This window comes from Barbus barbus (assembly GCF_936440315.1).
Source record: "Barbus barbus genome assembly, chromosome: 25".
NCBI classification, from domain to species: Eukaryota; Metazoa; Chordata; class Actinopteri; order Cypriniformes; family Cyprinidae; genus Barbus; species Barbus barbus.
This window is the reverse complement of record NC_136753.1, coordinates 18,519,886-18,542,689: the sequence shown is the minus strand read 5'-3', so window position 1 is coordinate 18,542,689 and position 22,804 is coordinate 18,519,886. Positions and strand designations below refer to the sequence as shown.

The 22,804-nt window shown below is 36.8% G+C and overlaps 1 protein-coding gene across 1 annotated transcript; it reads left to right on the top strand.

Moving 5' to 3' along the window:
- Window positions 1-21,447: 21,447 nt before the first annotated feature.
- Window positions 21,448-22,116, top strand: LOC306844890 (transmembrane protein 125-like; the record flags this gene model as incomplete). The annotated part of the gene is made up of 1 exon (XM_079377317.1): window positions 21,448-22,116. One exon carries the CDS (start codon window positions 21,448-21,450, stop codon window positions 22,114-22,116), a length of 669 nt encoding a protein of 222 aa, XP_079233443.1.
- Window positions 22,117-22,804: the final 688 nt, after the last annotated feature.

Below are 22,804 nucleotides of genomic sequence, written 5' to 3'. Positions count from 1 at the left end.
CTGTATGCCAAAATCACCAATATTAAAACAAAAGGCTTGAACTACTTCAGTTGTGTTGTAATGAATCTAAAATATATGAAAGTCTAATGTTTATCAGTACATTACAGAAAATAATTAACTTTATCACAATATGCTAATTTTTTGAAAAGGACCTGTCATATCAGTTAAACTTTTTTATATGATATGAACATCACAACTCTGCAAGTGTGTGACTCCTAGATATCAAAACATCATCCAAATAGGTTGTGCCCCATCAAATTAGGTTTTCTACTTGCAAAGTTTTCCATCTTTTCTATTAAGATAAACAAATAATTTGTATCTGTAAGAAGTTAAAGAGTCCACTCAGCATTAAGGTGAGAGTCTTGGGAGGTCTAAACATTTTCTCTGAGCCTCAATCAATTTGTCAGCCAAGGGTAGGAGGGGGCGACTGTCTAAACTGATATCTCAAGTCAGCACCAATATGCTGTATCCGACAAGGATTTCACTGCAACATTTAGACGCTCAATAAGGTCTTAAAAGGTTAATTAGAATTCTTCCTAGTTTTCACTCATTCTGATCCAAATGATCAGAAAAGTTTCTTTTGCCCCTTGATGGCAGCGCAGTTGCAGGATTTGATGTGATTTATTGAAGTGTGTAATGCTAACAACCCCTTTCATCTGGAGCCACTATAGGCCTACACTGTGTAGTACTTCAGTGAACACACAACAAACTCCTTTTATCTCTCTTCTCTTGTTCTTTTTTCTGCTTGTGTGCATCTAAGTGTGTCAAATTAGATCGCCAACTTGGAACACCAGTTACATGTTAAACTGCTTTTAGCAGGTACAGCACCTATTTTGTAGTAACATATCCCAACTGAATTGTTAGCAGGTGAAGAATAACATTTAAATTCAGCATGTGAAAGCAAGCCTTTTAGTGATTTAGTGTTCTACAGACAAATAACACAAATCCCAAAACTCGTAAATATTAGGGGACTTAAAAATATTGATTTCACTGGATAGATGTTGCTATGTGTGAGAGCTTGTGAAACATGCTCACGAGCAAACTAGCATTACATTTATCGACTGAGAGCAACTGCTGGTGTGATTCATTGGCTGGCTAATTTTACTAGCTAATAACTGTGTCCTATGGGACACAAAGCGGTCTTCCTCAGTGGTGGAATAAGGCATGAAAAATGCTGAATCATCCGGTGAGTCACATTCCAGTCTCGGAATGTTTTGCTGTTTTTTACTTATTGGGGACATTAATCATTATTTGTTTGTACAAATCATTACTAGTGCAAGTGTAATTGTTTGAATCTATTCATTTCAGGAATTAGTAACTGCAAACAAATGGAAATCCACACCAGATGAAATGTGTATAAAATGTAGGATAATATACACTACCATCCAAAATATTGGAATAAGTATGATTTTTTTTTCTGAAGAAATTAATACTTTTATTCAGTATAGATTCATTAAATTCAAATCATGGTTTCCACATAAAACTATTAAGCAACTGTTTCATTCATCAAAGAACCCTGAAAGAAATGTATCACGTTTTGGTGATATCCTTGGTGAGCACAGGAGACTTTTTTCAAAAATAATAAATAGTCTTGCCAGCCAGCCAAACCAACCAGTAAGCCGTTTTCTATGAATGTGCAAGACTTCTGGTTCACTAGCCGCTGTAGGGAAATAACGAGAAGAATAACAAAGTGCTAAACTGTTTGCACTACAAACCAGTGTGCTCATAATTAAGATAATACATTAAAATAACATGGTAAGACACACCTGTCACGGTGCACACAGCAGGGAGGAACAAGGAACACGGAGACGAGGATATAAACTCAAATAATATGTCTTTAATGAAGACATCACGGCAAGGCAAGGCAGACACAGACAGGAACACCGGGGAGTAACGAGTAGGCCAGATGAAATCTAACAGAACAGACAGGACTATAAATATAAGGGATAATCAGACAAACACAGCTAGACAAGAATTAACTGATTACATCAGACTAGACGAGGGCATGGAAACACAGGGAGCACGTGGAAACACAAGACACACACAACAGAGGACTGACAACACCAGTTTGCAATATCCATTGGCAAAACAAGCTGTTTTGTACAGCTAAAACTAGCCAGAAGCCAATGACACCGGAAGCCAGTCCCATAAAATTTGCAAATGGCTGCACTCGTTCTTACAGGAATGTTAAGGTGGATAAAGAAATAGAATTGCTAAATTTCTTCTTCACAATTACAAGGGGTCCCGTTTTGGCTTACAGTATGTTACGCTCTGCTGGTACATGTCATAACTACATCAATTGCACATTAAAATGATCTTTCTCTGTCGTTGGCCAAATTTGAATATCATCAGGTATCCCGATATCAACATATTTGGGGGTTTTGACATCAGAAAGTTTGAAAACTCGTATTATTTTATGTGCATTTAGCATTGTTTTTCCCTGCTGTCACAACCCACCAGTTGATCCATAATCTAGTGCACTTTCAATTAACCACATATCCCTTTTATCTGAAGAGACCTTAAAAATAAATCAGCTTAACGGAGTCAATGTAACATTTATGTGCGTGTGTTAAGAAAAATGTTCTCACAGCTTGAAGTGTGGCACAGACTCAAATTCAGTTGCTACTGGTTACAAACATCACAGCATTCTCACTGGGCTTTGCTTTGGGACTGTGTGTTGATATGAGAAATCTGATGACAAGGACAAGGAAAAAATAAGCGTAGGCCTATCTTTCAACATATCAGATTGTATATTTACACAACGGGGCATTTGCTGCTTTACAACAATACAACTTTATACCACTGGGTTTTTTTTCTTCTCACTATGAGCTTGTTTCTTTTTAAGTGTGAAAAAAGGATTTATAATACAAATGTCTTAAAAGCTGGCATGTTTCTGTATTCTGATGCGTATCTGTGCCTCTGAGCAACTGACACAGATCCCCATGTCCCGCTGTAGTTATGAACCCAGTCAGGCTGATGAGCATCAGATCGTGTCTGGGATGATTAGTTCATCTTACGTGACTCTGGTCAGCAAGCACTGACAGAGTCTGCCTGTATGGCATCATCTCTGTCTGGACGGAAATTGCAAAGGTGAGGGATGCCGACTGTACCTGAAAGCTAATGTGCTGTAACTGTGGTCAGAATGACACACTAAACTGGTGCCTGAAGACCAGATTTAGATGATTATGCAGTTAAAAGAAGGACTATTCTAATCCTTTAAACCTATATTTTGTTCATTATCGCAGTTGCAGTCTGATGTTTTGAGCCATTATATTTCTGTGTTACCTGCACCAAGATATCTCAGATTATTGTCTGCAAAAATCCTAAAGTTGTCCCAAAAAAAAACCTTTTGACAGGTTCAGGGCTTTTGTGAAAACTACAGATTGTATGTTTGTAGTCCAGTGCTTGAAGGTGTTGAAGTTTTCTTATACCTTTTTGTTTTCTATGGAAGCATTTTTTCTTGTAAAACTTGTAAAACAACTCAAAAACTTTTATTTGTGGTGGAAACAAAAAACTGAATTCCTAAATGTAAAGTCAGTTTTTCCAAAATCTGAAAAAAGTCACAAACTCCTAGCACCATTTTTTGCCTTTCTACTGCATAGACATCCAACTTTTGTTAAAACCCCATCTTGACCGTTGTGAATTATATATATATATATATGGTTGTTTAAAGAAAAAATGTGCTATGCTGCATATATATATATATATATATATATATATATATATATATATATTATTAGCAATAGTTTATCATTGTAAACAAGGTGAAATGCATGCGTGTTCAATGCGAAGACTTACGGGTTTGAAATGACATGAGGATGAGTAATTATTGACCAAATTTTCATTTTTGGGTGAACTAATTAACTAGCCAATTGGAATGTTATATGGAGTTATATTCTACGGAAGTGCTTCTATTGCCATATGTGCATCCTGTAGCATAGAGTTTGGATAAAGCTTGTCTTCTGTTGATTGGTTTTGCATGGAACATCCTCTCCAGTAGCAGAGGCAGAGAGCATGGCTAAGCTCTGTAGTTACACAGGACCTGCTGTCTCATCAGAACCGAAATGCATGTTTGCTGTGGGGTGAAGACAGCTTTCTGAAATTACAAAGACCCAGGACTGTTAGTTGAGCTTAGGAACCAATTTATGTTTTTTCCCTCGTTTGTGTATGTGTTTGGGCAGAATGGTGTGTTGAGTTACCATGTACTGCTGGTACAGCTGTGCAAGTTGATGAGTCAGCATTGAAGAAAGCTCATGACTGGCCTGGGAACTAATTTTGTGAAGACAGATTAAACACACTGATGGACTTTCACCAGAGATATAGCACTCGAATGACTTCAAAGGGCACCTTAGGCCATTAGATTATCTTACATTCATTCTACTTTATTTGGCAAGATTTTAGTTGGATAATTGGTTCTTCTGAGATTAAAAAACATTTTTGATGTGAAATTATAGGTTCTTGAGTTTTTAAAGGTACACTATGTTGTTCTATCCAGTGATGACAAACAGCAATAAAAGTGATCAATGCCACAGTAGAAAAGCATTATTTGCAGTCTGTTACGGGGCTGACGAGACATGAGACATGCGGATCCATACGTAAAGCTTTATTATAAAACATGGTCAGAAAACAGGCAGGGTCAGACAGTGGCAAACAGGTATGGCAGGGGCAAGACAGAGCAATCCATAGAGCAAACGTGGGTCGACGATCGGCAGACAATATCCAACAAGGGCGAGGCAGAGAGACAATCCAGGAGAACGAGCAAAAATCCAACGAGAGGTAAACAGTGTCCAAACGGCAAGGCGAAGGGTAAATCCAGGAAACACAGCAAGATAAACTAGGCAAGGAAAGACTATGAAAACTAAAAATGCTTGGTAAAGTAGCGGGGTTAGCAATACTTGGCCATGAGCCAGAGGAAGTCCCAAGCTTAAATAGTGTGTGTGATTGTGAGATGGTACTCAGGTGTGGGCGTGATCAGTGTGAACAGCTGTGAGTAATTAGTGAGTGCAATGGATGGTGGGAAATGGAGTCCAATGTGCTGTGTAGTGTGAAAGTCCATGTGGTGAGCGGGTGACCTCTGGTGGTGAGTAAACGGAAGTGCATGGCCAGGATTCGTAACACAGTCACACATGGAGAGTTTGTGGACACAATAACAAATTTAAGTTTGAAAATATATTAATTTTGAAATGAGAAATTATGTCGGATTTTAATTTTTTTAGATTTTAAAATGTGGTTTATTCCTGTGATGAACTAAATTTTCAGCAGCCATTACTCCGGTCTTCAGTGTCACATGATCCTTAAAGGTATAATTCACCAAAAAATGAAAATTCTGTCATCATTTACTCACCCTCTACTTGTTCCAAACCTGTACACATATCTTTATTCTGCTGTACACTAAAGAAGATATTTTGAAGAATGTTGGTAACCAAACAGTTGACAGTAGCCATTGACTTCCATCGTATTTTTTTTTTCCATAATATGGAAGTCAATGGCTACTGTCAACTGTTTACCAACATCCTTCAGAATGTCTTCTTTTGTGTTCAGCAGAGAGAACTTCATACAGGTTTGCAACAACTTGAGGATGAGTAAGTGATGACAGAATTTTAAGAATGATACCTTTAAGAAATCATTATAATATGCTGATTTGGTGCTCAAGAAATATTTATTATCAAGGTATTGTTGTTGAAAACAGTTGTGCTTATTATTTTTGGAAATAATACTTTTTTAAGGATTTTTATCATATGTGACCCTGGACCACAAAACCAGTCAATAAGGGCCCATTTTTGGAAATTGACATCATCTGAAAGCTGAATAAATAAGCTTTCCATTGATGCATTGATGTATGGTTTGTTAGGATAGGACAATATTTGGCCGAGATACACCTATTTGAATATCTGGAATCTGAGGGTGCAAAAAATTTAGAAAATAGCCTTTAAATTTGTCCTTAGCATTTACTAATCAAAGAAAAATCAGTCATTTTTACCCACACAGTGTATTTTGGGCTATTGCTACAAATATACCCCAGAGACTGGTTTTGTGGTCCAGGGTTACATATTAGGTAAGGTGTAGGTCCCATTTTGACTGGGATTCTATTTATTAGATTTTTAAGATGTTTATTCACATCTTTAAAAAAAATAATAAACTGCCAAAATGCATAAATTGACATTTAATATTTAATAACCTAACATTTAAAGAAAAGAGCAGTTAATAATAAATAGCAGGACCGCACACTCCTGAACAAGTTTTTTAAAACTTGGACATTTTTTAACATAATGCTTAAATTCTAAATGTCAAATCTGGTTTGAAATACAAAAGATGGTCACACACATATTGAAAGTACCTATTTATAATACGCTTCGACAGGCTGCTACTATACCTTGTAATCTTCCGTTATCATTTTTGTTTTTCACACCCAAGTTGTCCCACCAAAAGGAAACAGTGTTTGTGCAAGTCCACGGGAGGCCGAGCTCATAAAACCGGCCCATGTACTAAAACTGACCATTTAAAACACATGGCATTTCTCTCCCGCTGTGACACTAATTGGAACAGAGCAGGCAGATTAATCAAGAAAATGCTGGCATTTCGCCGAGGACATCACCACAATCGTGAAAGAAATGCGATGTCGGCTTCCATCAATCCGGAGGGGCTAGAGAGAGCGGCGGGATGAAAGACAGAGTGATGAAAGCCTGGCTATGATCACTGTTATTTTACTCTCCAGCTCCTGCAAAATTAATCTTATTATTCCCTGATGCAATTAATACCACTCGGTTGCACGAAGGAGGCTTTCTTAGACTTCGAGATAGTGGCTTAAGAGAAAAACATGAGGATTTATAAGAGTGTCCAGTTTATGGATGAGCTGTCCTCAATATGAACTCTACCCTCTGTCAGTGTGCTGCCAGTGTTTGATTTGTCTCTGTCTATATTGGACTTTTCTCGCACGCTTTCCCATTTCTTCACTTTTTTTCATTATCCTTCTAGTTTTCTGCTTGCGTAGCCGTTTCTTGTTTTCTTCCTACCTTCAATATTATCATCATTTTCTTTTCTTCATCCCCGTTCCCTACAGGCTTTGTGCAGTAATGGAGCATGCGGTCTTTCTCACACCCCCTTATTCGCTCACACACACACACAAACAAACACACTCTTAGGAAGACCAAGCATCCAGCCAGGTAGGGAGTTTGAGTTGTTAAAGAGGCACATGGAGGAGCTGGAAGACAGACAGATTTAGGACATATACGTCAGCTGAGATACAGACCAGCCTGAGGACTGACAGAGAGATCTTAAATATGATCATTCATCATCTTGAATGTGTTAAAAGGAAATACAATTTCCCTTGATGTTTTGAAGTTGTTGTACTACATTCCTTGACTTTACTGAGGTCCTGTTTTGCCTCTCAGGACCCTGAACTGACCCTTCTTTAAGCCCCGCCCCCTTTTTTTAGATCAAACGTATTTATAGTGCACAGCAAGTATTGACAGTCCAAATTTAAGCCCTGTTCATTGAAAACTATAACAATAATGATAAAGAAAAAAATTGTTCTAAATGTAAACAGATAGCAGAATCCACACCACATATATAACGATAGTCAGGAATGATTTCATTGGAATCACTTTCAGATTGATATTTCCAGCAGAACTATAAAAAAACATTGACAGCCAAACAGAATTCATCCTGCTTTAAAGAGCTCTTGCATTTGAAGTTGCAGATGATATAACTGCAGCAAGCTTACAATAAATATCCCATAATTTTCCATAACATTATGGTATAACAGTTTTCAATATATCTTGGCCTACCAGGTGTTTACACTTTCTTACACTTATCAATATTTTATGCTTCAAATATGACAAGGCAGAGATTCATGCTGAAAGTAAGAAAAAATTCTCAGTTTAGTCAGCAATGAAAAAAAAGCACAAACAAAATCTAAAATTAAAAATATATAATTTTTTATACTTATAAAAATTAAAATAGAAAAATTGTTTAAACATTTTTAGCAAAAGCATTTAGCAAGTAAAAAACTGATTAAATATTATTTTCTTAAATTTTGCTACTGGGGTAAATTGTACTGCTATAAATAAAAAATATATATTGTTTATCATTATCAATCCATTCTTTCTGATGTTTCCATCATGTAATTTTATGCAAAAAAAGAGAGAGAGAGGCAAACATTAGAGAGAGGAGTACTTAAAGAAGAACATGTTTTTGTTGAAAAGAAGCAGCTCATTTCAAAGGATTTGAGTAAGGGGTTTCTGCTACATATCTGCTGACCAAGAACACAGTTCATCTGGGACCAGAGCGCACAGTGTGAATTTTAATTCAGGAAGACTATAAATTCAGATTTTTGAGCTGTAGCAGTGGGACAGTATCTAGAAAGGATCAATGTATGCATTGCTTAAGCACTGTGAGCAACACACAAAAAAATCTAGTTACATGGATTTTACAGCCTCATTTATCATTGTCCTTCTGTCCTATACAATAGCTGCTTCTAAGTCCCTGGATGGTAATATTTACTATGATCAAAATTTTAGAGATAAATGGTCTGGGATCCAGCATAGCATCTCATCCTATATAGACAGTTTTCTCTATTTTCTCTCTCTTTCTTTGGTTCAACTGCTCATAAAAAAGGAATCAGTGATGCGAATGTGGGGACTGAGCATGTGAAATATGACCAGCAGAAGCTGCAGACATCCTCACCCAGTAGACAGAGATAAAAGACCTTTTATGGCAGCATATACAAATATAAACACATACATGTTCATTGCATGAAACCATATGTGACCCTGGACCACAAAACCTGGGTCAATTTTTGGAAATTGACATCATCTGAAAGCTGAATAAATAAGCTTTCCATTGATGCATTGATGTATGATTTGTTAGGATAGGACAATATTTGGCCGAGATACACCTATTTGAAAATCTGGAAAAAACATATTGTGAAAAATAAATATTGAGAAAATCCTTTAAAGTTAGCAATGCACATTTACTAATCAAAAATTAAGTTTTGATATATTTACGGTAGGACATTTACAAAATATCTTCATGGAACATGACCTTTACTTAATATCCTAATAATTTTTGGCATAAAAGAAAAATCAGTCATTTTGACCCATACAATGTATAGTTGGTTATTGCTACAAATATACCCATGTGACTTATGACTGGTATTTAAAGCAAATATAGTTCTTTAAATCATATATCAAGTACTGAATCATCATGTCTTTCATTGGTTGGACATAACTGATAAATTCTAAAAAAAAAACAAAACAAAAAAACAAAGCACAACAATAAAGATTGGTCTAAACAAAAAGTTAGATTTTATTTTAAGGTGTCCTTGTTACAGTGTAATTATACACTGTTTGGTTTGGGTTAGGGTTACTTGCATGTAATATATAATATAATAACAATATAATTTATTGTTATTATATGTACATGTAACGTGTAACAAGGACGCCTTAAAATAAAGTGTTACCCAAAATAAAACCAAATATTTTAAAGTTATATAGTTACATAAAAATATACAAAGCTTTTAGTGCTATATAGATATACAGTACATGTGCATTGCATGCAACCATATTTTGGTTTAAATCAAATATTAAGTACAGAATCCTCATGTCTCTCATGGTTCAGACAGATTGGGCCACGGCAGCAGTTGTAATAAGTGTGAAATTTCTATATGAGGCTCAGTCAAGGTGACTCTGGGACTTGCTCTCAGCAGAGAGCCAGCAGCAAGCCTGCAAGTAATGAATAATCGCACACCATCAGCATGTGGAGACACACATCTGTTTTAATAATCTCTTGTCCTCGCTCTCACACACATACACTCATTTTAAGATAACAGTAACTGCTCGGCTGTCTCTGCGTATCTCCCTCCAAAGCATTTGACAGAGCACATCTATTACCTGTCTTTTATTCCTTCCTCAAAGCCTCCAACATCAACCACAGCACTGTCTGTGAATAATAACTGCCAACACAAGCTTGTTGATGTGTCCCAACTGATGTGTGACATTCTGCATGCATCTATTCTTGCCTAAAAAGATGTGCCATATTTTATCATCAGCATTATGAAAGGGAAGAGAGCACACACTCTGTGCTCAGTGTCACACAGACTAAATTGACAGTTTACTTTGTCATTTAAATGTCACAGACTTGGACTGGGCTTTATCGTCTTTGGGAAGAAATTGGATTGAGTGAAGAAAGCTACAAACATAATTGGCAATAAAATTAGGCCAATTATCAAAGACAGAAATCCAATTTCATAGACAATAATTAATAAATAAAAAAATGAGGCACAACAGTAGAGGCACACAATTTTTCTGGTGGCCCAGTTTGGCCAAGAAATTCAGATTATTACTTGACCTGCCAACAGTTTGGACAAAACAAAAACAAGACTAAACAAAACAGGACTAAACAAAATTCAACAAAAAACAACACAAAATGAGTTAAAGAGGACCTATCATGCCCATTTTTACAAGATGTAAAATAAGTCTCTGATGTCCCCAGAGTGTATGCGTGAAGTTTTAGCTCAATATATCCCACAGATAATTCTTTACAGCTTGTTAAAATTACCATTTTAAGGTATGAGCCAAAACGCGCTGTTTTGAGTGTGTTGCTTTAAATGCTAATGAGCTGTTGCTCCTTCGCATTAGCATTGCTAGCATTTGCAAATAAACATTTCACTATTAATACAAACCTGTTATCTTTACAGAAAACTACTCGGTTTCAAAATCAGTCACCTGATTATACTGTGCATAATAAATTATGGCGATTATGGCAACTCCTATGTTTATTAGTGCTTTTTCAGTTAACTTGATGGTCTTACATTTTAAAAGAGAAAAGTACAAAAAGACATCAAAGCATAGCTAGAATGGATCACTGAGGTTAACCACAGATCTCACAAACTCTAGTGTCTTTAAGTGTGAACACACATATAGAAAATATTTCAAACTTAACTTATGTCCTAATGAACATCCTACAGAACAACCAGTATATACACACATACATTATATGTGACCTGCTTGAAGCTTAAATGCCACATTAAACATCAAAGCATAGCTGAAGACAGCACTACACTAGTATTGGCACAGCATTGACAGAAAACAGCCTTGTACGAAACATATACATGTCACTTCAAGGCCTGGCAATTAGAATACAAATGAACCCGGGATGAGGCAGAGGGGGAATAGATCAGCACTAATGGCTGAAGAAAAAGATCGATGCTTGGGCAGCTTTCCTCTGGGTGGATGGAGCAAGAACTGGACACTTTCCACAGCAGAAAGGCTCACCAAGAGCAGACCATCACTCAAATCAAGCCCAAACTTCATGTCACTGATGATGCACAAAGTGTGCTGTGTGTATTTTTTTCCTTCCCTTGACAGGAGAGTGATGAAGAGGGACTGGTGCACAAGTTCATGAATGACTTTCATAAATATGTAAGCTTCAGGGACAATATCAAAGCTCCAAAAGTCCATTACATCAGGCATGATATGGTGAAGCCCGCATTTGTCATAAGACAGAAAAAATTTAATTTTAGCTAAGAGACTGTGTGTTCCTTGGCTGCAATGTTTTGCTGTGTCTGACTCTGTAGAAATAGTTACATTTTAATATGGGTGCATAGTAAGTGTGTGATATTTTTTGTCAAATATGCATTATTATTCTAATAAAAGGTACTGATAAATCAAGAAGTCAATCAAACTAGTTCGCTTTACTACATTGAGTATTACAGTATTCACTGACTGTATTTCAGTATTCACTGACTGTACATTTCAGATCCACAGGTAGAAAGATGTCACACAATCTGTGTTCACTGCAAATATTCTAGAAAATCAGACTTCTGTGGTTTGTGGTCTTGCATGTCCTGTAATCGACTATAGACTGAGTGATGCTTGTGTAAGGTGTCACCTTACCGAACCACTGGGTGTCACCATTTTCAGATAAGCAATATTTAGTGCTACTACCTGTGCCAACCTTGGGGAAAATGAAATTTATGTCAGTATTTTTTTCTGAAGAAATACTAATATTGCTTTTAAAAAATGTAGCCTGACGAAACACATTTCAAGTCAAAAGAAACATATATTTTATATAAGAACACTTTTAAAAGAATGCTCTAGCATGGGAAAACACAAGTTATGCTCTATTACAGCCCCTGCTGGGTGTATAAATAATCTAATAAATTGAAAATCTATACACATATGAAATTATTTGTTGATTAATCATTAAGATCAACTGGATTAATTAATAGAAATTAATGAGAACAGATAAAGTGCAAAGTAAAACGTTTATGTTAATGCAATTACGAGAGGCAATTACTTTAAAGTCAACATGAAATCAGAATAAGGCTATTCACTTTATTAATATATGCTTCCTGATCTGCTTGTGATTTGCATAAAAAAACTAATCAAAATGTAATGACTTGCTCTGCATCTGAAACAACTTTCCTTTTTCACTGCATCACCAAGCCCTCTTATTTTTAACCCCCTACCGTCCCGTCAAAACCGTCAATTTATGATAGCATTTATTCTCTGTGATTAAATTAAGTCCCGCCCCGTTTTCCTCATTGAATATTCGAATACATAGCCTACTTAAATAAAATGGGAAATTCTTAGTATTTTAAATATATATTTATCACGAATAATGCTTACTGTTCTGTAGGCTTATGATATGCTATATAATAAAATAGTCAATTGAAAGTAAACTTCTTGATTTGCCTAATTGTTTAGAGATAAATAGCCTACGTCAAATTCTGAAAAATCGCCATGACTTGTGAATTCTCCCAAGCGAATAAAAATCTCCTCAATAACACAATTCGTGCAGTAGCCTGAGTGATATATTGATAAACACTGACACGGTAACTCCAGCAAGTAACTCCGGGATGATTTCCAGGTAGGAATATTTTGTCGTGCATTGCTTGAAACGCGAAGCAGAATGAACGAACAAATAGAACGATGTTTGGTGTTTCCATTTGTCGTCATTTAACGTCAAACCTTCGGACTAGAAGCTTCTTATTGCTGCAGGTGTCCCGCTGGAGAGGAGCGGCGAGGTCACACACACACACTCCAAGCTGAACTACACGCTCCGCGATCAGAGTAGCAATGAGAGGAGAGACCACACCTCCGAGCGGAGGGCAAAAGTCCGGAATGAACGAGCAGTGCACCTGCAACGCCATTCGCAACGACAACCTGATATGGTCGGGATTACTGTGCGAGACTTGCATTAAACTTGAAATCTGTTTTAACTGAGCGCGTTTCACCTCTCAGACGGATTGGCTGTGTTTTTCTTGCTGTGTGTATTTGTGGCTGGTGTGTTCGGAATGGTGTGCTGCCTGCCAGAGCATCACAGGTAAGAAGGGAAACGTTCTCATAGCACGCCTTCGTATTATTTAAGGTTTAAATAGAAATGTATATATTATGAGTTATAAAAGTATAAGACAGATAGGATGATCCACACCTTGATAGAGCACCGCGGGACATGTAAACTTTGTACTGGAGTTTTAGGACTTCCTTCTCTAAGGGTTTTTTTTTAAGTATGTAGCCTTTGCCTTTCACTTCTGGAAATGCAGGCTATGTCCTGATGTGTAAAATGAGGGGAAGGTAAGTAATCTTTTTGTAGCATCCTAAAATTAATAAATTAATAAACATACAATATTTATTTCTGTATATCAGATCGTAAAATTAGCTTATTATATGACAGGGAATCATAAAATTGTAAATTAAGCACACAAACCAGAGTTCTGTACTCGGTATGAACATGTTGTTCTAGAACTGGGACCGAGATGTGCCGTTCAGTATCATAGACAAAATTTAGCTAGTTCACATCCTTTTTTTTCTCTCTGCCAATGAAAATAGTTTACAAATTCATGTCACACAAGTGGCTCAAATCAAGCTGAGTGATGTTATACAGAAAAACATCTCTCCTAAAACAAGAGGACTGTAACTAACTGTTCTGTTCTGTATATGGATTTTTGGACTTTGCACTCTAAATATATTATCATCATATACTGTGTGAAATGTTTCACCAGTGTTACAAGATAAAATCACATTTTCTGTATATACTGCATGTCAACAGCTTACCTTCTTATTAATAACGTATTTATACCTTTTTAACATTATAATCTAATTACTAATTACTTTATTCTTTTTTCACATCTTATAACAGAATATCTCATCATGGCAAATGCACAAAGATATTTCAGATAAAAACACATGTACTACTTATTTGGTGTCAGAGGTATGGAGTATCATTGTCACATGATGCCATTTCTGATTTTATTCCTGAGCTGGACAAAAAATAAATAAATAAATGAACCTTCACCACAAATGACCAATCCGTATGTTCTGAGTTTTGAGGAAAACAAATTTATATAGTATTTGGAATTTATATAATTATCAGATAACACTTTGTGGATGCTGTGATGTCCATGTCAAACATATTGTGGTTTAAAGAGTAACTTGTATAGTCAGATGAATACAAAATACTAAAGAGGAGCTGCAGAACTGTAACAGTTCTATAACAGCCTATAGTGAAAGAAAGGTAATGCCTCCCATCTGAATAGTTATTCTTATTCTGTATCATAAAATAAAAGGGAAGCAAATTATTTTAATGCCGTAGGTGCCCTTTCAATGCGATTCAGTGTGAATAGTGCTTTACAGTGACACTGTAATAGTTTAGAGGAAAAAAAGATAGTAATTAATCATGGTTACCCTCTCTCTACCATTAAACCTTTGTTAATATGGTCTTTTGGCTACATTGAAGATGTTGACAAGATATTACATCATGGATATAAAATCCAATTTAAGCAGTCTTATGACATTTTATTGCTTTATTGTTACTTTATTGTTGGCCATGGCAATAAACACACCTACAATGATACATTATAACAGTAGCCATACTGTAGCCAAGACAACAAGTACAAAGCAAAAAGCACAAACAAAAAGATAAATGTCAAATAGTTCTAGAAAAAGTACCAAATGTACCATGAAATTTCCAAGGTATTCTCTAAAGTATCTTGGAGTGCCACATAAATAAAAAGGTAGGAGAATATGGTCTTTCAGTTCCATGGTAACACCATCTGATATCATTACTGTAGAATGGTATCACCAGCACCTTTTTTTATATAAAGGAGTAACAACCTTATTTGGAGTCGTGGTACAGAGTTTTGATAAATGCATCTGCACGGAATGAAAGGAATGTCAAATTTATGCTTCCAGGTGCCAAACAAACCAAAAATTCTGAGCTCCTTCCTTATCCTTTCCTCTGCGATCCCTTATAAACACACAGTTCTTAAAAACGACAGGTGCATGACAGCACTCAGTAACATCCAAACATCCCAAAAGTGTATATTTCAGAATATTCTGTGACAGAAACAGAGACAGCCAGTGAGAATGAAACCGTGCCCTAAGAGTGAAGGAGCTGGTCCAGGTGTCTTAACCGGGTTGGTGTCTATGTCACAGATGGAGGGCAGGCTAGAGAAAATGGAGCTCAGTGGCCAAGCTGGATAGTTGCCCTTTTTTTGTATTGCAGTATGGATTATGTTCACATTTCTGCTGTCCTCAAGGCCAGAATATTCTGGGTGCTGTCACTGTTTTGAGAATGAAAGGGGGAGAGAGATAGGCAGGAAGAGAGGTAAACGTTTTTTCTTTTTGTCAGCAGTGTGGAGCTGGGTGAACGGGCCTGTTAATTGGTGATTTAATTAGTGCTTAATATTGCAGCTGTGCCCAAAACAGGAAAATCAAGCACCGAACAGCCATGAATACAGAACATCTTAGACCTTACCAGACAAAATAGCACTCTTAAGGCTGAAACACACTACATCTGAACAGATCTGAGAACATTAGGCATCATTCACTTGCCAAAATGGGTACACAGTAATATTGGCCATCATATACTAAATGAGTGAGGATCACACAATACCAGCTTTTCACATTGTTACAAATACAACAAACTCTTGCAGAAACATGCACCTTGTTGCTAGGAGATGCGTGATGAATAAAAGTAATATGTGCTCTAAAATCGGCTCAAAATATCAAATGTGTTCAATATCCTCCAACTGGATGGAATCATAGTCTGAAGCCAAAGAGACTTTGCTCATCTATGCTACACAATTTTTTTGCGAAATCTGTCAATCCAATGCTGAAATGTACTATTTGCACAGTATTTCAGTTTTAGGCTGGTTGCTAGTTTCCAACAGCGCCCAGATTTTGGGCATTTGGTGTTTCACAGAAAATTGCGTATGGTTGCGTTTTTTTGGTGTGATTTGAAAGTCTGGTAGTGTGTGATCCTCAGCTGGCAAATATTTGATGCCTTGTGTTTCAATTTAAAAGTCGTGTAGTGTATTCCATCCTTTATACCAAAAATCTGCAGATTGCCTCTGACTTTCGACAGCTAACATCGACACGTTCAGACTGCAGAATTCAGAAAAAGTCATGTTGTATATTTTTAGCCTTTATTGACATGCACAAAGGTTTCTAGAAAGATATGATTCATATTTCTGCACTATTTGCATACCCATAAAAGTCATACCAGGTCTATTGTTGTCGAGTTAATCATACATAGAGAACACCGGGATTTTAAGTAAGATTGAGTAATCTGTCTTTATAATGTCATTTTGCGTTCTGTTTCCTCCTACAAATGTAGCGGTAAGCTGCAGTGAGGGGTTGGAATGAAAGAGTGTTCTTTAGAGGAAAGTGTACTGATGGAAGGAAAGGATGTAATGACACCACTGAGTCTTGAAGTGAAATGATGGAATAAGGTACGTGGCATATGTTAACTTTTATGATGAAAAGAAAGAGCACTGGGAACGGGAGCTGTGCTTTTCAAAAAGGCTATCCCTCCCCAGCCAACAGAACGGCAGTGCAACATAGGAAAAAAAAAAAGAGATAAGATAGATGCAGAAATTGAGTCAGAAACAGAGAAACAGCGAGCATTTCTCAGTTGAAATAGCAAGAGAGGTTTATGCAGCTCAGAAGGCAAAGTCCAGGCCAGCTGCTGTTTGCGGTTTGTTCCTGAGGTTATGCCTGACAGTAACTTGAGCCATGTGTGCAGGCTGATAAAATGTGGATTAAGCAGGTAGGAGAGGGGGGCAGCAAGTAGCATGACCATAACAACTTACTCTTGGCCCACCAGGACCCAAATCTTATAATTTGTGATACATTTCTTCCCTTTCAGGTACAGCACAACATAACTCATTTAATACTAATGAGTAGAATATAGAGTTTAGTCTGTTGTGTGTTTGTGATTCCATGAGCATTGTCTGTATTAATCTTCAGGGAACATGACTTAACGTTTGAGCAAGAAAAAGACTTGCTAAAATGTGGTCTGTTCCAAAATCTAGCACACTACACATAGGCAGCTGCCTAACAATCCTGACAAATATGTAAACTTTTAAGTGATTGATTTGGAACACACTACATAGGCAGCAACTCAACTCATAATTTATTCCAGATAGAGTTTGGAGTTAGCATGTTGCTAAGCTAACAATCAGCCCATCAGAACTTCTATCATTGAATATAGAGAATATAGTGAACTTTCAACATGCCTTCAGAATATATTCATATAACTTGGAAAAATAGCTTTAAATAAAAAAAATATATATTTCATGAATGTTTTCTGGAGATTTTCCATCCATTTCCTCCTTGCCGTAAAGGTTTCTCTCACATGAACCCTCGATATGGAAATGGAAATCTCCGCCCCTGTTCAGATCTCCCTTCACAGCAGTTTCCTTCCTTCACAACCAAAAGCAATTCATTAAACCCTGACGAATTAGACGTACTGCATATCCTTTATACATCCCCTTCACATCTAAATGTCAATTCTTTGCTTCCTTTGTCTCCATACAGATAGTGACCTGTCTCATCCTACCCAAGAGAAGAACTCAGAGACTTGCTCCATTGTCTGTGTCTAGCAACCAGGCAGAGAAGAGTATGCTAGACAAGGCATCAGCTGTTGTATGGTGACCGGAGACAAGACAAGAGCCTGCTTTATGAATGCTTCTTTTTCAGATACATCAGAGACCTGCAGTCAGAGATACAACAGTGTACCGCTTGACTAGAGAATGAATGGCGCGCTTGGCCTGCCACAATGCTCAGCATTCACACCTGTCGGGAAAGATGCCGTTTGCTCTAAATCTTCAAGAAAACCACCAAACTTCAATAGCCAGCAGCAACATGATCCAAGAAAGAGGAGGAGGTACACTGTCAGAATGCTCCTAAACCTGAACACCTCTGTCCTGGTTTGTGGATCACTCACGCACTGACAGCCAGGGACATTTTGCCTATGAAATAACCTCAGAGAGACCTTGCAGGCAAACTGACTGTGGACTGTTTTTTTAAATTGAGGGCTAAGTTGGATGGCTGTCCAGTCCCAAGGCTGCTACACTGACAGATCAGCCATTTAGAAGGTTTTTTCATGTCAGCTTAAAGGAATCTGACTACTAATAATTAATAATAATTAATAAATCAAGTCCCAACCCTGAGGTGATATAGAATATTTCCTCGCTGTCCTTTCTCTCTCCTAACATTGTCGAGGAAATAACTGAAAGTAAACACAACAGTGAATGATAAACTGCCACATGGAGAAACACTCTCATCAGAGACACTTTCTAACTCTTAAGGGTGAGTACATCTCCAATGTAACACAAGGCACCCATCTAAGATCACATTCATGATAAGTTCTAAGATTCAAAAGCTGATCTGATTGAAGAGCTCTCATACCAGGAAATCGTTTAGACTGGGCAGATGTGATAAGACAGGTTGAATTACAGTATACTCTATAACATAACTGGAAAAAGGGGATGCAGAAATTGTACAAAAAAATTTGAAAATCATTAACATTAACAATTATTATTCATTTTATATGGAGAGTTCACCTCAAAATGAATATTCTGTCAGAATTTACTCACCTTTTACTCTTGTATGAAACAAAAAATGCATTCATAATGCAACTTTAAAGCTTCAAAAACACCATAAAATGTGGTTCATATTACATGTACACTATATTCCAAGTCATATGAGAACTTAAAAAAAAAGTTGTTATTCACTGATAATCCCTTCCAGTGAAGGCAAACACTGAAAGAATCGGTGAGTCAGTGAGTTGAAATCAAAAAGTGAATCAATCTGATCAATGGACAAATCTTTCAGATTGGTTCAATAGATCAATAGATTAATTAAAATAGATTTCACTTAAAAGAGTAATTCATTCACAAATTAGAGAACCAAGAAGAACCAGGATGGGATTCACAAGCTATTACACACAAATCTTATGTACCACAATGCTACTTTTATGATGATACATTTATGGTTCTTTTGTTTCCTTTTTGAAGCTTGAAAGTCCCTGGTCATTGTAATGGCATTGGAAGAAAGTAACTAATGTTATTCTTTAAAATTTCTCTTTTTTGCTACAAACAAGGACCCATACAGGTTTGGAATAACATGAGTGAGAAAATAACGACAGAATTTTCAATTTGCAAACTATCCATTTACAACATTGTAATCTTAGCATGGACTTTGGTGTTTTTGCTTTCATGGGCTTTCTTGTTTTCATTTTTCCCTCTTCATGCCTCACCTCAGTCACAGGGAAGCAGTATGTCAGTGATATGAGACTCAGGTCTACAGGGACTTAATTATCAAAGCTTCACAAACGTACATGTACACAACCCCTACGGCCACACGTGTGCTAGTGATAAAAAGCAAAACAGTTTGCCTTTGTCCTTTATTATAATGTATGCAATGTAGTTGAGGAGCAGATGCAGTTTGCTGGTGCAGCAGTGCTGACTCTGAAGGCAAAGCCACTTACGGGATTGTAAAGACGAGCTGTCTGTCCTGCAACCTTGAGGGTCACAGGGACCGCAGAGACCATTTGTAAAGGAATTAATGCCTGAGCCCCTGAGCAGAAGGGAAATTGTCTTCTCACACTACTTAAAATCTTTATTCTCTCTCCACACACATCCACATGATCGTCCCCAGCCACATTAAGCTTTAGATTAAACACAAGTGTTTCAATTAAACCTTGTGTTCATTGTTTGACCACATCATAAATTGATTTTAAGAACAGCTTTATAAAGAGTATGTAAAAGCAGTGTTTTAGCCATTAAGCAGCTGGTCTGACTCCAAAATGCTGTTTTAAAACCCTGTTGAATAATTTACATAATATTTGCAATGAATTTTGTTGAACTTTGCATATTTTGGGGAGTGTATGTTGCAGATTAACATACCTTATTTTCCTGTTTTGTTCGGTGACATTGATGGCATTTTGACCCCTTGGATTTTCAAGCCAAATTTAGCAAATTTTTGATGGAACTTCTAAAATGCATCTTTGGTAATGATGTGATCAGTCCAGTTGAGTCACAGATGATTTGTTTTTTCATTGAAAAATCTGTTGTCCAAAAAACAAACAAACGAAAAAGAAAAGAAAAAAAAATACAGGTATTTCAGTAACAGTACAAACTATTCACTATAATGCCATATTGATATATTTTTCTTATATACACTAGTCAACATTTTAAGTGGATCAAAACCTGTCATCAAAGTTGCCCTAAAACCTAAAACCAAAATGTATGTGTATATATATATATATATATATATATATACTAATCAAAATTTAAGTTTTGATATATTTGCGGTAGGAAATTTACAAAATATATTTATGGAACATGATCTTTACTTAATATCCTAATGATTTTTGGCATAAAAGAAAAATCAATAATTTTGACCCATACAATGTATTTCTGGCTATTGTTACAAATATACCCCAGCGACTTAAGACTGGTTTTGTGGTCCAGGGTCACACATACACACACACACACACACACACACACATACATATATATATAAATTACTTACTAAAAAGTATGAATTACGATATTAAATTCATGGTTTAAAAAAAAGTAAAAAAGACATCTCTGTGAGTCCCTGTGTGATGTATCATTTTTATATAAATAATTATAAATATTTTATTATTATTTTCATTATCAGTTGTGTACACAAAAGTATTTTAATGTTATAATTTATGTTATTTAGATAATGCTTTATTTTGGTGATATGTGTTATACTCATAGCATGGCTAACCCTGATGATATTTTATTTAATTCATCATGTGTCCATTTATTTTATTTGACTACTTTTTCATATTTTTATTTTGGTTATCGGTAAGTATTTTAGGATACAAAAGCAGATTTATATGTTCAGGTATTTTGCATTGGTATATTATAGAATATAAGTGATAAAAATAATGAAATATTCAGTTATGAACTGTGAAATAAACATATATTTATAAATATATTTTTAATGTGAATTTCTGGCAACCACATGAAATAATGAATTTATCTGGATTTTTATTTATGTATATTTTGTCATCTGCACACATGGTATCATCTTACCTAATTTCTAACTTGTTTTCTCCAGGAACTATAACCAAGTGTCTTCTCACAGCTGGGGCCTGTCTTGAGCACCATTAGTAGCGAACATCATGTCAGAACTAGAGGACTATTCCCCTCCTTGGGGCCACTTTCATCCTGACCCGGCTCGCATCCAGCAGAACCTCCTGGAGGAGCAGGTGGAGCTCTGGTGGTTCAACGAGCCACGCAAATCCTTATTATGCTACTGTGCTTCAGTGGCCTTGATCTTAGGCTGCGGCCTGGGTGGTGTATGCCTCCTTTCCACCACCACCAGCCTTTCCAGCGAGTGGCGACTGGGCACCGGAACTGCTCTTTGCCTTCTCGCTCTAGCCGTCCTCCTCAAGCAGTTGCTGAGTTCTGCTGTCCAGGACATGAATTGTGTGCGCAGCAGGCGGCGAATCAACATGCTAAAAAGCGGTGGTTTATCTGACGTCCTCATCATGTTGATCACGGGGTTATCTCTGCTCATTTGTGGAGCTGTCCTGCTGGATGTGGCCCTGTCCTACCACATGCCGAAACCTGGGAAAGCACTGAATGACATGTATATATCCGGGATGGTGATGCTGGTTGGTGGGAGTTTTACAGTGTTAGTGGTCGGGATTTATGCTGCAGTAGTTTTCCTCTTAGAGAGGTCAGGACCGGGACAGAGACGGTGGGACAGGACAGTGGGAATCTTCAGCATTTCAGGCCAGATGCAAGCAAGAAGAGAGACTGCTTCAAGTCTGGCTCGTCTGATATAACTGTGACTACATAAAAAATATACCATTCTTTTACTCAACAGGAACTGAGATGAAAAAAAAACAATACCCTCGGTGATTCTTTGCACCCATTAAACTAGTCACAAATCATATGTGACATTTACAATGACATTTTGGCTCAAGGATCCAAGCATTAAACATTTAAGCACAAACATTCAGCTTTTACATGCATCACTCCAATAAAGTACAGTTAAAAGTACTGAAAAAGCACAAAAGCAATTAAAATTTTATCTTTAATTGATTTTAGGTAAAACCTGCTGCTTTATCTCCAACGCTATTGGACAATATGTGTGTGTCCTTGACTGCTTTATTTATGTGGGCAATGGTGAGCATACCAAGTGATTGTTCATTTTGGGATGTCTTCAGATTTTCAGGAGCTCTGATGTATGCGCACATTGACTGACTGTGTCAGCTGAATTCACCTGTGTGTGAATTTGTACTACAACCTGTGCAGGCAATTCTATGGAGCAAATAAAAGATCAGAATGTCAGTCTGCAGGATGTGAATGCATTTTGAATTGATTGGGGTGTGTGTTTTTTTGTAAATGTTTCTAATGAAAAGAGGGATATTTTTCTTTGTAGAAACAGGAAAGCTGATTGAAGCTGAGCTTATGAAAAATATTCACAAACAGATGGCGATAAACAGATGGCTGGTTGAAGCCATTTAGTGG